The sequence below is a fragment of the Nasonia vitripennis genome, unplaced genomic scaffold (assembly GCF_009193385.2).
Source record: "Nasonia vitripennis strain AsymCx unplaced genomic scaffold, Nvit_psr_1.1 unplaced0112, whole genome shotgun sequence".
In the NCBI taxonomy this organism is placed as follows: Eukaryota; Metazoa; Arthropoda; class Insecta; order Hymenoptera; family Pteromalidae; genus Nasonia; species Nasonia vitripennis.
In genome coordinates this window covers 37,161-53,975 of record NW_022279891.1, presented here as the reverse complement: position 1 = coordinate 53,975, position 16,815 = coordinate 37,161, and the positions used below count along the sequence as shown (strand labels likewise).

Sequence of the window (16,815 nt, the reverse complement as noted above, 5' to 3'; positions counted from 1 at the left end):
GTTTTTTTACCGGCGGGCGAAAAAAGTTGGCAGCGAACAAAATAGTTGTCAGCGGGAAAAAAGTAAACAGCGTGCAAATAGACCGGCGGGCAATACAAATGACAAATGCCTGCTTAAGGGGAAGGATATACCTTAAATTGTCAAAAAATGAAAAATCCAATTTTTCGTTTATATTTTTCCTAAAAGGTTTAAAAAATGAATTAAACTATTGCATATATTCAGGTATAATGTAAGAAACGTAAAACAATGTTTATATGTAGCATATTATCAGGTATGACATATCTTTGAAGGCCAAAATTCAGAATTTCTATTTTTCAGCTGCCGCAGCCTAAAAACGAAAAATTAGACAATGTTATGCTCTTATAGATACACTATTGTTAAATATATTGTATGAATTATATCATTAAAAAATCAAAAATATTTTTTCAAAAAGCGAAAAATGGCTATAATAGGGCCATGTAATAGTCAGAATCATAAAAATAAAATTTCCCTAATTTAAGAATCAGAAAACCTATATGCATGTCAAATTTTATTACGATCGGTTGCGTAGTTCCAGAATTATGACGGTATACGTGCATACACACACAGCCTTCTGCATGGACATTTTTCTAAAAACATATGATTCAAACACTAAACACCTCCGAATTCGTTTCTATCAAGTTTCATCTAAACTGAAAACTTTACTATTACAAAGATTTACCTAGGAGGAAATAAAATTGTTGATACCACAAATACTACAAATACTATACACGTGCAAGCTTTGTTAACATCCCCGGTGTGCGACCTGACTACAGCGGCACTTAAATGTTGCGGCGGCGTCGTTCGGATGCTCCTCTGACCGTCGCTTACAAATCATCGTATATTCCAAGATATCAAACATAGTTATACATATCATAGTCAGAATACGACGTCTTTTAAACTGTGGAGTTAGAACAATTAGGAACGTGATACAAATAAAACGGGACTGTTCAGATTTTAATCTAATTTTATAAATTAAAGCTATCAATAAATGATTTAATCAAATGATATATAAGATAATGTAATAAAAAAATTGTCTGAAATTAGCAATCGAAATCTTTAAAAACTTTATATAATCTTTTACTTATATTAAATACGCGAATTAAAATTCTAAATTTTGGATTTTCCTTTAAAAGCCAAAGACGTTACAGCGCTATCTGTCCATGTCTTTTGCCTCTTTCCTGTTTATTTACAGTAGACCTAATACTAGAAAGCTTTTTAAGACCGATTAGTGTCTAACTAGTCGTTCAGACCTTATCCAGGATTCGTCTGGTAAGTATCACTCAGTCGTACTTTATAATCATACACGTGTCATAGGTATTTAATACAAAATTGTTAACTAGCGCAAGTAAAAACAATAATTTTCTAAAGATATTTAAATTTTTAGCTTATTCGAGTAGTAAAGTCTGTTGAAATTTGAAAGCTTGTTTATGATTATTCGTATCTATTTCCATTCAGTACTTATACACGTGCAAAATTACAGAGGTAAAATCCTAAGCTTATCGAAACTATCCTAATAATCTGTGCATCTCGAAGCTTATGACGTATGTCTAGACAATTTTATTATAGTATTTACAACAATATTCCTAGTACCGTATCCCATTACAAAATAAAAACAATCAGTCAAACGACTCCGCCCTCAGCCATTAGCGTCCCTTACGCAGGTATGCCGATCTGAGGCGTACCCTCTGAATACCCCCACTCTTATTCCAGATGGCGACACTGAACGCATGCGCAAGCCATGTAATCCATCTCTCTTCCACCAGAGGGCTACTTTTACCAAGCTTGGGCGATTTTTAGCTCAAGTTAGTTATATTCGAACGGTCAAGCTGAGCAGTAGTTCTCTACGCTTCTGTACACATTTTCGAAGAATAAAGTATAGTCGTCAGCTTGTTATAGAAAAGTTCAGAGTATATCAATTCGTTTCCAACAATCTAAAGGTGCATCCGATTAAGTTCACGCGCACAGCGTCTCTACACACTTGTAACAGCGAGTCTCTGCACGATACGCCAAGTCAATTCAAAACAGTGTCGTTATATTCATTATCAATTTAGTGTTGATTTCCTAACGTAGGAGTTTTTTAGGTAGGTTTAGCTTTAAGGATTATTAATTTGCACTAAAGTTTTTTTTCAGTTGAATCAACCGATCATCGAGAAGATAAAATGGCATTAGTTCAGCAGGACAGCGACCACCTTCCTAAGCAGCCAGGTCCGGACAACACAAAAAATCTGGCGGTCACGAACATCTTTAAACGTTTAACATCTTCTAAACGCCCAGATAAGTGCGGAATAAAAGTCGAAGTGAAACGTTCATCTTCGCCAATATTGCCGATAAAAAAAGGAGGTCAGAAGAGAAAGAGGAATTCATTAGAAGTAGAGGCAAAGGCAAAACGACCTCGAGAAATTGTTCCTGAAACTTCTAGATCTAGCACTTCCAAAAAGAGCATTCCACGAGGAAGGTACGTCGACAGCGAAAATAACGTAATTCGGCCGCCTACACCCTGCTATTTGGAAGTTGACGCCGATGACAAGCACTCGCTTGATTATTTCGATGCGCTTGTATACAAGAACCCGGAAAAGGAATTGGCACGGAGATTGATAGACAAGGAGTCGGATAAACTTTTTAACTTCTTGGAGCTGCCGAAAAATGAAGCAAAATCAATCGGTGAAATCGCAAAGTCGCCGTTCAAGCCACTCAACCTATCTGCATCTTCAAGTGACAGTGACGATCTTCAGCAGTTAGAGCATGACGAACAACCAATGGCCAACAATTCACCAGCACAAGTCATCCTGCAGCCAGCATCCGAGCCTGTTGACCTTCCGTTGTCTATTATCGGTGGTCGAACGATTGACAGCGAAGAAGCTCACGAGGACCCTTTGAACGTGTCTACCTGTTCAACCAGTTCGACCAGTTCAAACAGGTCAACCAGTTCAACCAGTTCAAAGAGTTCATCGTGTTCAACATGTTCCACCTGTTCTACGTCGTCGTCATCATCATCATCACAAATAGCAGTAGCAGCAGTTCTAAGACTTCTAGCTCGAACTCAAGCAGCGACGATTCCGAGTCTTCAAATAGTAGTAACTCTAGCTCGAGCGATGACGAGAAAGCGCCAACATCAATACCAGACATTCCAAAACCACCATGTGAGCCTATAACTATAAAGAAGATACAAGACCCGGTAGCTTCAAAAACCCTCAACTCTAATATTAGGAAAAGCACGGTAGCCAGGCGGGGCCGTGCGGTATTAAATCCATTGGCGAGAGGAATAAGAACCAGGAAGACTATTGTCGAGAAAGCGCAAACATTGATACAAGACATTCCAAAATCACCATGTGAGCCTATAACTTTAAAGAAGATACAACACCCGGTAGCTTCAAACACCCTCAAAGCTAATAATAGGAAAAATACGGTAGCCAGGAGGGGCCGTGTGGTAATGAATCCATTGTCAAGAGGAATAAGAACTACAAAGACCATAGTCCCCACCCAAGTCATTGCGCCCCAAAATGTTGTGACATCCAGGATGCAACTAATCCATGGACTTTATTATAAGGAAATTTCCAATTGAGTCAAGGAGAGGTGTTGAATATGCCTAGGTAAGTTTGGCAACATGGCAATATTTTCTTATTTTATTGTATCAATTCAGTCTATAAATTAAAAAGTATCTAATAACAATTAAATCTATTTGTAGATACTGTTTAAAAAAGCGCTTGACACATTTCTTTAAAACCATCGGTTAACGTTCCAAAATTGCTCTGATAGAAAGCTGAGGCTGTATTGCCCGAAATCAGTAAAATTTCCTGGTGGATTAGCAGAATCTATGACAGAAATTTTCCAGAATACTTTGAAGTGTGGAAACATTTTCGGACAGAATGCTGGTGAAAATTCTGGCGAAGTAGAGGAAGGCAATTCATAGTTAGGAGGTTAAGAACTATGACTATATTATTGTAATCTTTGTGCAATGTTATTTATATATTGTAATAATTTTTTTCGTCAATAAAGATCTGATGAGGTTGAATACCACACCAACGAAACGTCGTCAGTTAACGTGAATTTTATGGATTTTTTTACAAGGATTACCTCTCTCACATTTGCTACGTATATTTATTTTAATTTTGATCAACATGAAAAGTAATACGTACTATTTTCGACATATTTGTTTGCTTACAAATCAAAGCTTACAGTTATTAATAATTTCTGCTTATAAATCAGTTCAATTTCATTAGTATTCTAATTTTCTTTATTTAAAATAGCCCTACCCTGCAACCTCTTACAAAAAATGATGTATACACTACCTACACTTCATTCCACATAACCGACCCAAGTCATCAATTATTATTACATTATTTTATGCTATATGTTTAAATAAATTCATACGTATTGTTATATTAACATGACAATAGTGCAAAATGTAAACATTATTAAGTAATATAAATAAATACATTATAAGTTATGCTTGGCATTGGTCTTTTTGATCTAAATATTAAATCAGCCAAACAAAATAATATAATAATTTTTATTGTAACTTGTTTATCAGTTTTTGGCATTTCCAAAAAGAGGGTACATATCAATAACTTTTGATTTGTGGTGCAGATGTTATTAAAAAAATTCAAAAGAATTTTAAGCAATTGGTCGAGATTTTCAATTTAAAAATGTAAAAATTTTCTAATCTCTAATAAACTATCAATCAATAGTTTATTGTGTACCGAGGACGTAAAATGGGCTTTTTTAGACCGAGTGCGGAATTTGCAGTACTCGTCTTTGGCTCGTGCTACCTCGCTTAGACTCCCTGGTGCACACTATACATTTTGCAACGCATGTACTGTTTTCTGCATTTTAGAAGGCTACAAAGATACATATGGACCGTTTCAGTATTAATATTCAATAATAGAACAAGGGATGAAAGAATCAGATTTTTTAAAGCAGTAATCACCCGAGGGAAAAATATTTTCGCTCCGTCCACGACTGAACTATAATAGCCACTTTATTTCCTGAAAAGCAGGACTAAAGTTGCATTTCATTTCCTCCTATTTTTTTCCCCTTAAAATGCGAGAAATCAATTCTTCATTCCTGCAAAATTTTGGAAAATTTTGTAAATTTGAAAAAAATTTTGAAAAACGTTAAAAAGTAAAAAATTATAAAAAAAAATAAAAAATTTTGAATATTTAAAAATAGTTGTATTGATTAATTCAATTTAGCTCTTGTAGGTCCCACTTTTCAAGAAATAAAGTGGCTACACAGTTCAGTCGTGAATAATACACTATATGCAACACGAGAGTAAAGTCAATGATTTCCTCGGGTAATTTAATGCTTTCGCTTCGCTCGGGCAGTAAACTCTCACCCGCGGGAATAATCATCGACTATACTCACTTGTTGCATAATGTACTATTATTTCACATCTGACTGAAGGCCACTAGTTAATAGTAAAGAAAAAGGCTACTATCTACATGAGGTCGAAATGCCTGCTTAGCCCTCGGCGCACACTGTAGTATTTTTGTAACACATGCCCGATTTTCGCGTTTTTCATACCTATTAAGCGGTTAAGGTACCAGTTTTTTTACCGGCGGGCAATAAAAATGACAAATGCCTGCTTAAGGGGAAGGATATACCTTAAATTGTCAAAAAATGAAAAATCCAATTTTTTGTTTATATTTTTCCTAAATGGTTTAAAAAATGAATTAAACTATTGCATATATTCAGGTATAATGTAAGAACGTAAAACAATGTTTATATGTAGCATATTATCAGGTATGACATATCTTTGAAGGCCAAAATTCAGAATTTCTATTTTTCAGCTACCGCAGACTTACTTATGATTTGGGCCTCATAGGGCACTTTTATCATGATAGATATGCTTTAAACATATATAGTTTCCAGATGAATGTAGGATTTTACAAACAACTATAATTTTAAAAATTTGTCTGGATATTAATATAAAATTTGTTACTTTTCAGGCACTCGCCCCGTATAAAGAGTTTCGAAGAAACGTCTTATACCCAGGGCGAACGCTTATTGTATTTGACCAAAAATGTGTATTTTTTTCAATTCTTTTTGAGCCATTTTTTATAAAAAGGTTTTTTCATAAAAGTATTCTGGCTATTTTGTAGAAAATTAAATTCTGAACAAATTCACATTATTTGAAAATTCTAAATACCGAATTGAAAAAAGTCTTTCTAGTAGCGAAGCCTCATTCTCCGAAAATTGACTTTTTGTCCGTGCGCAGGACCTGATGTTCATAAGAAGTGTCGTTCTATTACACAACATACTTGCTCAAAACAACTTTTATCAGTCAAATTCACTATGTATATTAACTATACCATATTCTACATGATCAACATGTATATGCAACTTTTTAGACATACTTTTGTAGAACAATAAAGGTAGAAACTGACATTTTTTTACTATACCCATACTAAATTCTTGAAAAACTAAACTTCTCACACTCGCTTCTATGAAATACTTGTGGAAAGACTATATATGTTCAATATACTATATTCTAAGAAATCACTGAGCATATGTATATCTATATATACGTATGTGTGATATTTATCCCTCCGCATAACCTTAAATCTTAAGAAAATATTAATTGTTTTCATTCTAACTATACTAAACACTTGCACTGTAACTGTATATTATCATACTCATCAACATGTATATATACGCATACTTTTACTAATTTTTATACGAAGTGACCTTATATTACATTTCATACTTTCTTGAACGTACTTTTTGCACTTACACTCACTATATGTACTGAATATACAATATTCTACACTACGCCTAGCCTAAATTTCTTAAAAAACCTTATATTACATGTCATACTTGCTTGAATCAACTTTTTCACATAAACTCACTATATATACTGAATCTACGATATTCTGCACAACACCTAGACTAAATTTTCAAGATAATCTTATATTACACTTCATACTCTATTGAACGAACTTTTTGCACTCAATCTCACTATATATATATATATATATATATATATATATATATATATATATATATTGAATATTCTATATTCTACACTACGCCTAGCCTAAATTTTTGAAAAAACCTCATATTACATGTCATACTTGCTTGACTAAACTTTTTTCACTTAAACTCTACACCATGCCTACACTAAATTTTTAGTTTTTTCTCCTACTTCCTTTATCTCTCTTCTGACTAAACCTTCTCTTTCTTCTGTGTTCGTGAATCATGTAATCCTGATACTTTCTTATCACTCCTTTTTTTTAAAGCACACGCATCATTACAATATATTATTGCATAGCCCGTATTCTGTAAGCTTGTGAACGGTAGAGGCTTGTCTTTGTCAACCACTACTTTGTTATGTCGTACACGAAATTTGTGCTGCCCTGTTATGGCTGACAACAGCAAGTCGCTTATATTGCTTTTATTACCATGGATGTATATATGTATATACATTTAATATTTGCATGTAACTTAAAATCTTGAATTGGTGAATTTTTTATTATACTCTTGCGTCCCCTAAACACTGACATAAGTGTAGATGTGTATAACACACATATATACCATTGCCGCATAATATAAGCACAAAGTCTAAAGCGATACATCTTTAATCTTGCTTGCTCTGAACGTAACACTATGCCTCATAATTATAGAAATACATATAAATAATAAAAATGTATATCATTAACTCAATGCTATATGGTTACTGCGTCAGAGAATCGACTTCTTAAACAAATATTGAACAAGATACTTTTACTAAATTGTAATTTATGCATTGTATACATTAATTAAATTGTAACTAGATTATACATAGCAAATTATAACAATCATAAATAACAATAATTATTGCACTGAAAAAAGAATAATAATAGTTAAAATTAAAATAAGAACATAATTTTAATCATAATTTTAACCGTAAACAAATTTTTATGCAATTTTTGACTATAATGAAATATCAATGACATTATACTTTGCAATAAAATGCAACAAAATCATTTATATACAAGATAAATAATAATTTTAATAAATTAAAAATAATATACTTTACTAGTCAAGTGGCTGATAGAAAAATTCATCTGCTACAAACATCATAAACATTGAAGAACCTGCAACAATAAAATAATTTCCACAAAGTAAATGCTGAATAGAACAAGTTTTAAACAATAAATTTTGTTTTTAATTCATATTAAATCACTTATCTAATAATTCCATTGAAGCACTTTATCGAAGGCAGGATACGCATACATGCAACACTTGTGCAATTCAACAAATGATATACATACACGCACATATATCACTAATAATTAGGGAAAATAATAACTATCAAACAATATTATTATGTACCAACAATATATGCAATATAATTTACAATTTAAAATTAAAAAGTCAAAACAAACTAAAATCTAAAATAAGTACTAACAAAATTGGACAAACGATTCGACTCATCAACTACATAAATATAACTACAGAATAAAACTATTAGTAATCTAAGGCAACTTCACTCCTTACACAACAACGGGGTTCAAATGATCTATATTTTCCCAAAATTTTAACTTAAATAAAGCCTTTTTTCTCTGGTAATCATTTTTTATTGTCATACATTTTTTCCCAAAAATTGAACGGAACAATTAATCTAGAAAATCTTGCAGGAAAAAATAGACAATGTTATGCTCTTATAACACATGCCCGATTTTCGCGTTTTTCATACCTATTAAGCGGTTAAGGTACCAGTTTTTTTACCGGCGGGCGAAAAAAGTTGGCAGCGAACAAAATAGTTGTCAGCGGGAAAAAAGTAAACAGCGTGCAAATAGACCGGCGGGCAATACAAATGACAAATGCCTGCTTAAGGGGAAGGATATACCTTAAATTGTCAAAAAATGAAAAATCCAATTTTTCGTTTATATTTTTCCTAAAAGGTTTAAAAAATGAATTAAACTATTGCATATATTCAGGTATAATGTAAGAAACGTAAAACAATGTTTATATGTAGCATATTATCAGGTATGACATATCTTTGAAGGCCAAAATTCAGAATTTCTATTTTTCAGCTGCCGCAGACTAAAAACGAAAAATTAGACAATGTTATGCTCTTATAGATACACTATTGTTAAATATATTGTATGAATTATATCATTAAAAAATCAAAAATATTTTTTCAAAAAGCGAAAAATGGCTATAATAGGGCCATGTAATAGTCAGAATCATAAAAATAAAATTTCCCTAATTTAAGAATCAGAAAACCTATATGCATGTCAAATTTTATTACGATCGGTTGCGTAGTTCCAGAATTATGACGGTATACGTGCATACACACACAGCCTTCTGCATGGACATTTTTCTAAAAACATATGATTCAAACACTAAACACCTCCGAATTCGTTTCTATCAAGTTTCATCTAAACTGAAAACTTTACTATTACAAAGATTTACCTAGGAGGAAATAAAATTGTTGATACCACAAATACTACAAATACTATACACGTGCAAGCTTTGTTAACATCCCCGGTGTGCGACCTGACTACAGCGGCACTTAAATGTTGCGGCGGCGTCGTTCGGATGCTCCTCTGACCGTCGCTTACAAATCATCGTATATTCCAAGATATCAAACATAGTTATACATATCATAGTCAGAATACGACGTCTTTTAAACTGTGGAGTTAGAACAATTAGGAACGTGATACAAATAAAACGGGACTGTTCAGATTTTAATCTAATTTTATAAATTAAAGCTATCAATAAATGATTTAATCAAATGATATATAAGATAATGTAATAAAAAAATTGTCTGAAATTAGCAATCGAAATCTTTAAAAACTTTATATAATCTTTTACTTATATTAAATACGCGAATTAAAATTCTAAATTTTGGATTTTCCTTTAAAAGCCAAAGACGTTACAGCGCTATCTGTCCATGTCTTTTGCCTCTTTCCTGTTTATTTACAGTAGACCTAATACTAGAAAGCTTTTTAAGACCGATTAGTGTCTAACTAGTCGTTCAGACCTTATCCAGGATTCGTCTGGTAAGTATCACTCAGTCGTACTTTATAATCATACACGTGTCATAGGTATTTAATACAAAATTGTTAACTAGCGCAAGTAAAAACAATAATTTTCTAAAGATATTTAAATTTTTAGCTTATTCGAGTAGTAAAGTCTGTTGAAATTTGAAAGCTTGTTTATGATTATTCGTATCTATTTCCATTCAGTACTTATACACGTGCAAAATTACAGAGGTAAAATCCTAAGCTTATCGAAACTATCCTAATAATCTGTGCATCTCGAAGCTTATGACGTATGTCTAGACAATTTTATTATAGTATTTACAACAATATTCCTAGTACCGTATCCCATTACAAAATAAAAACAATCAGTCAAACGACTCCGCCCTCAGCCATTAGCGTCCCTTACGCAGGTATGCCGATCTGAGGCGTACCCTCTGAATACCCCCACTCTTATTCCAGATGGCGACACTGAACGCATGCGCAAGCCATGTAATCCATCTCTCTTCCACCAGAGGGCTACTTTTACCAAGCTTGGGCGATTTTTAGCTCAAGTTAGTTATATTCGAACGGTCAAGCTGAGCAGTAGTTCTCTACGCTTCTGTACACATTTTCGAAGAATAAAGTATAGTCGTCAGCTTGTTATAGAAAAGTTCAGAGTATATCAATTCGTTTCCAACAATCTAAAGGTGCATCCGATTAAGTTCACGCGCACAGCGTCTCTACACACTTGTAACAGCGAGTCTCTGCACGATACGCCAAGTCAATTCAAAACAGTGTCGTTATATTCATTATCAATTTAGTGTTGATTTCCTAACGTAGGAGTTTTTTAGGTAGGTTTAGCTTTAAGGATTATTAATTTGCACTAAAGTTTTTTTTCAGTTGAATCAACCGATCATCGAGAAGATAAAATGGCATTAGTTCAGCAGGACAGCGACCACCTTCCTAAGCAGCCAGGTCCGGACAACACAAAAAATCTGGCGGTCACGAACATCTTTAAACGTTTAACATCTTCTAAACGCCCAGATAAGTGCGGAATAAAAGTCGAAGTGAAACGTTCATCTTCGCCAATATTGCCGATAAAAAAAGGAGGTCAGAAGAGAAAGAGGAATTCATTAGAAGTAGAGGCAAAGGCAAAACGACCTCGAGAAATTGTTCCTGAAACTTCTAGATCTAGCACTTCCAAAAAGAGCATTCCACGAGGAAGGTACGTCGACAGCGAAAATAACGTAATTCGGCCGCCTACACCCTGCTATTTGGAAGTTGACGCCGATGACAAGCACTCGCTTGATTATTTCGATGCGCTTGTATACAAGAACCCGGAAAAGGAATTGGCACGGAGATTGATAGACAAGGAGTCGGATAAACTTTTTAACTTCTTGGAGCTGCCGAAAAATGAAGCAAAATCAATCGGTGAAATCGCAAAGTCGCCGTTCAAGCCACTCAACCTATCTGCATCTTCAAGTGACAGTGACGATCTTCAGCAGTTAGAGCATGACGAACAACCAATGGCCAACAATTCACCAGCACAAGTCATCCTGCAGCCAGCATCCGAGCCTGTTGACCTTCCGTTGTCTATTATCGGTGGTCGAACGATTGACAGCGAAGAAGCTCACGAGGACCCTTTGAACGTGTCTACCTGTTCAACCAGTTCGACCAGTTCAAACAGGTCAACCAGTTCAACCAGTTCAAAGAGTTCATCGTGTTCAACATGTTCCACCTGTTCTACGTCGTCGTCATCATCATCATCAAATAGCAGTAGCAGCAGTTCTAAGACTTCTAGCTCGAACTCAAGCAGCGACGATTCCGAGTCTTCAAATAGTAGTAACTCTAGCTCGAGCGATGACGAGAAAGCGCCAACATCAATACCAGACATTCCAAAACCACCATGTGAGCCTATAACTATAAAGAAGATACAAGACCCGGTAGCTTCAAAAACCCTCAACTCTAATATTAGGAAAAGCACGGTAGCCAGGCGGGGCCGTGCGGTATTAAATCCATTGGCGAGAGGAATAAGAACCAGGAAGACTATTGTCGAGAAAGCGCAAACATTGATACAAGACATTCCAAAATCACCATGTGAGCCTATAACTTTAAAGAAGATACAACACCCGGTAGCTTCAAACACCCTCAAAGCTAATAATAGGAAAAATACGGTAGCCAGGAGGGGCCGTGTGGTAATGAATCCATTGTCAAGAGGAATAAGAACTACAAAGACCATAGTCCCCACCCAAGTCATTGCGCCCCAAAATGTTGTGACATCCAGGATGCAACTAATCCATGGACTTTATTATAAGGAAATTTCCAATTGAGTCAAGGAGAGGTGTTGAATATGCCTAGGTAAGTTTGGCAACATGGCAATATTTTCTTATTTTATTGTATCAATTCAGTCTATAAATTAAAAAGTATCTAATAACAATTAAATCTATTTGTAGATACTGTTTAAAAAAGCGCTTGACACATTTCTTTAAAACCATCGGTTAACGTTCCAAAATTGCTCTGATAGAAAGCTGAGGCTGTATTGCCCGAAATCAGTAAAATTTCCTGGTGGATTAGCAGAATCTATGACAGAAATTTTCCAGAATACTTTGAAGTGTGGAAACATTTTCGGACAGAATGCTGGTGAAAATTCTGGCGAAGGTAGAGGAAGGCAATTCATAGTTAGGAGGTTAAGAACTATGACTATACTTATTGTAATCTTTGTGCAATGTTATTTATATATTGTAATAATTTTTTCGTCAATAAAGATCTGATGAGGTTGAATACCACACCAACGAAACGTCGTCAGTTAACGTGAATTTTATGGATTTTTTTACAAGGATTACCTCTCTCACATTTGCTACGTATATTTATTTTAATTTTGATCAACATGAAAAGTAATACGTACTATTTTCGACATATTTGTTTGCTTACAAATCAAAGCTTACAGTTATTAATAATTTCTGCTTATAAATCAGTTCAATTTCATTAGTATTCTAATTTTCTTTATTTAAAATAGCCCTACCCTGCAACCTCTTACAAAAAATGATGTATACACTACCTACACTTCATTCCACATAACCGACCCAAGTCATCAATTATTATTACATTATTTTATGCTATATGTTTAAATAAATTCATACGTATTGTTATATTAACATGACAATAGTGCAAAATGTAAACATTATTAAGTAATATAAATAAATACATTATAAGTTATGCTTGGCATTGGTCTTTTTGATCTAAATATTAAATCAGCCAAACAAAATAATATAATAATTTTTATTGTAACTTGTTTATCAGTTTTTGGCATTTCCAAAAAGAGGGTACATATCAATAACTTTTGATTTGTGGTGCAGATGTTATTAAAAAAATTCAAAAGAATTTTAAGCAATTGGTCGAGATTTTCAATTTAAAAATGTAAAAATTTTCTAATCTCTAATAAACTATCAATCAATAGTTTATTGTGTACCGAGGGCGTAAAATGGGCTTTTTTAGACCGAGTGCGGAATTTGCAGTACTCGTCTTTGGCTCGTGCTACCTCGCTTAGACTCCCTGGTGCACACTATACATTTTGCAACGCATGTACTGTTTTCTGCATTTTAGAAGGCTACAAAGATTCATATGGACCGTTTCAGTATTAATATTCAATAATAGAACAAGGGATGAAAGAATCAGATTTTTTAAAGCAGTAATCACCCGAGGGAAAAATATTTTCGCTCCGTCCACGACTGAACTATAATAGCCACTTTATTTCCTGAAAAGCAGGACTAAAGTTGCATTTCATTTCCTCCTATTTTTTTCCCCTTAAAATGCGAGAAATCAATTCTTCATTCCTGCAAAATTTTGGAAAATTTTGTAAATTTGAAAAAAATTTTGAAAAACGTTAAAAAGTAAAAAATTATAAAAAAAATAAAAAATTTTGAATATTTAAAAATAGTTGTATTGATTAATTCAATTTAGCTCTTGTAGGTCCCACTTTTCAAGAAATAAAGTGGCTACACAGTTCAGTCGTGAATAATACACTATATGCAACACGAGAGTAAAGTCAATGATTTCCTCGGGTAATTTAATGCTTTCGCTTCGCTCGGGCAGTAAACTATCACCCGCGGGAATAATCATCGACTATACTCACTTGTTGCATAATGTACTATTATTTCACATCTGACTGGAAGGCCACTAGTTAATAGTAAAGGTAAAAGGTAAAAGGTAAAGTAAAAGGCTACTATCTACATGAGGTCGAAATGCCTGCTTAGCCCTCGGCGCACACTGTAGTATTTTTGTAACACATGCCCGATTTTCGCGTTTTTCATACCTATTAAGCGGTTAAGGTACCAGTTTTTTTACCGGCGGGCGAAAAAAGTTGGCAGCGAACAAAATAGTTGTCAGCGGGAAAAAAGTAAACAGAGTGCAAATAGACCGGCGGGCAATAAAAATGACAAATGCCTGCTTAAGGGGAAGGATATACCTTAAATTGTCAAAAAATGAAAAATCCAATTTTTTGTTTATATTTTTCCTAAATGGTTTAAAAAATGAATTAAACTATTGCATATATTCAGGTATAATGTAAGAAACGTAAAACAATGTTTATATGTAGCATATTATCAGGTATGACATATCTTTGAAGGCCAAAATTCAGAATTTCTATTTTTCAGCTACCGCAGACTTACTTATGATTTGGGCCTCATAGGGCACTTTTATCATGATAGATATGCTTTAAACATATATAGTTTCCAGATGAATGTAGGATTTTACAAACAACTATAATTTTAAAAATTTGTCTGGATATTAATATAAAATTTGTTACTTTTCAGGCACTCGCCCCGTATAAAGAGTTTCGAAGAAACGTCTTATACCCAGGGCGAACGCTTATTGTATTTGACCAAAAATGTGTATTTTTTTCAATTCTTTTTGAGCCATTTTTTATAAAAAGGTTTTTTCATAAAAGTATTCTGGCTATTTTGTAGAAAATTAAATTCTGAACAAATTCACATTATTTGAAAATTCTAAATACCGAATTGAAAAAAGTCTTTCTAGTAGCGAAGCCTCATTCTCCGAAAATTGACTTTTTGTCCGTGCGCAGGACCTGATGTTCATAAGAAGTGTCGTTCTATTACACAACATACTTGCTCAAAACAACTTTTATCAGTCAAATTCACTATGTATATTAACTATACCATATTCTACATGATCAACATGTATATGCAACTTTTTAGACATACTTTTGTAGAACAATAAAGGTAGAAACTGACATTTTTTTACTATACCCATACTAAATTCTTGAAAAACTAAACTTCTCACACTCGCTTCTATGAAATACTGTGGAAAGACTATATATGTTCAATATACTATATTCTAAGAAATCACTGAGCATATGTATATCTATATATACGTATGTGTGATATTTATCCCTCCGCATAACCTTAAATCTTAAGAAAATATTAATTGTTTTCATTCTAACTATACTAAACACTTGCACTGTAACTGTATATTATCATACTCATCAACATGTATATATACGCATACTTTTACTAATTTTTATACGAAGTGACCTTATATTACATTTCATACTTTCTTGAACGTACTTTTTGCACTTACACTCACTATATGTACTGAATATACAATATTCTACACTACGCCTAGCCTAAATTTCTTAAAAAACCTTATATTACATGTCATACTTGCTTGAATCAACTTTTCTCACATAAACTCACTATATATACTGAATCTACGATATTCTGCACAACACCTAGACTAAATTTTCAAGATAATCTTATATTACACTTCATACTCTATTGAACGAACTTTTTGCACTCAATCTCACTATATATATATATATATATATATATATATATATATATATATATATATATATTGAATATTCTATATTCTACACTACGCCTAGCCTAAATTTTTGAAAAAACCTCATATTACATGTCATACTTGCTTGACTAAACTTTTTTCACTTAAACTCTACACCATGCCTACACTAAATTTTTAGTTTTTTCTCCTACTTCCTTTATCTCTCTTCTGACTAAACCTTCTCTTTCTTCTGTCTTCGTGAATCATGTAATCCTGTTACTTTCTTATCACTCCTTTTTTTTTAAAGCACACGCATCATTACAATATATTATTGCATAGCCCGTATTCTGTAAGCTTGTGAACGGTAGAGGCTTGTCTTTGTCAACCACTACTTTGTTATGTCGTACACGAAATTTGTGCTGCCCTGTTATGGCTGACAACAGCAAGTCGCTTATATTGCTTTTATTACCATGGATGTATATATGTATATACATTTAATATTTGCATGTAACTTAAAATCTTGAATTGGTGAATTTTTTATTATACTCTTGCGTCCCCTAAACACTGACATAAGTGTAGATGTGTATAACACACATATATACCATTGCCGCATAATATAAGCACAAAGTCTAAAGCGATACATCTTTAATCTTGCTTGCTCTGAACGTAACACTATGCCTCATAATTATAGAAATACATATAAATAATAAAAATGTATATCATTAACTCAATGATATATGGTTACTGCGTCAGAGAATCGACTTCTTAAACAAATATTGAACAAGATACTTTTACTAAATTGTAATTTATGCATTGTATACATTAATTAAATTGTAACTAGATTATACATAGCAAATTATAACAATCATAAATAACAATAATTATTGCACTGAAAAAAGAATAATAATAGTTAAAATTAAAATAAGAACATAATTTTAATCATAATTTTAACCGTAAACAAATTTTTATGCAATTTTTGACTATAATGAAATATCAATGACATTATACTTTGCAATAAAATGCAACAAAATCATTTATATACAAG

At 33.2% G+C, this 16,815-nt stretch overlaps 1 protein-coding gene across 1 annotated transcript; it reads left to right on the top strand.

Annotated features, from left to right (window-relative positions):
* The first annotated feature begins 10,289 nt into the window (after positions 1 to 10,289).
* Positions 10,290 to 12,683, top strand: LOC116418233 (cell wall integrity and stress response component 3-like). Its single transcript, XM_031933292.1, has 2 exons — positions 10,290 to 12,329; positions 12,425 to 12,683. Exon 1 carries the CDS (start codon positions 10,901 to 10,903, stop codon positions 12,299 to 12,301), a length of 1,401 nt encoding a protein of 466 aa, XP_031789152.1. The 5' UTR covers positions 10,290 to 10,900; the 3' UTR covers positions 12,302 to 12,329; positions 12,425 to 12,683.
* Positions 12,684 to 16,815: the final 4,132 nt, after the last annotated feature.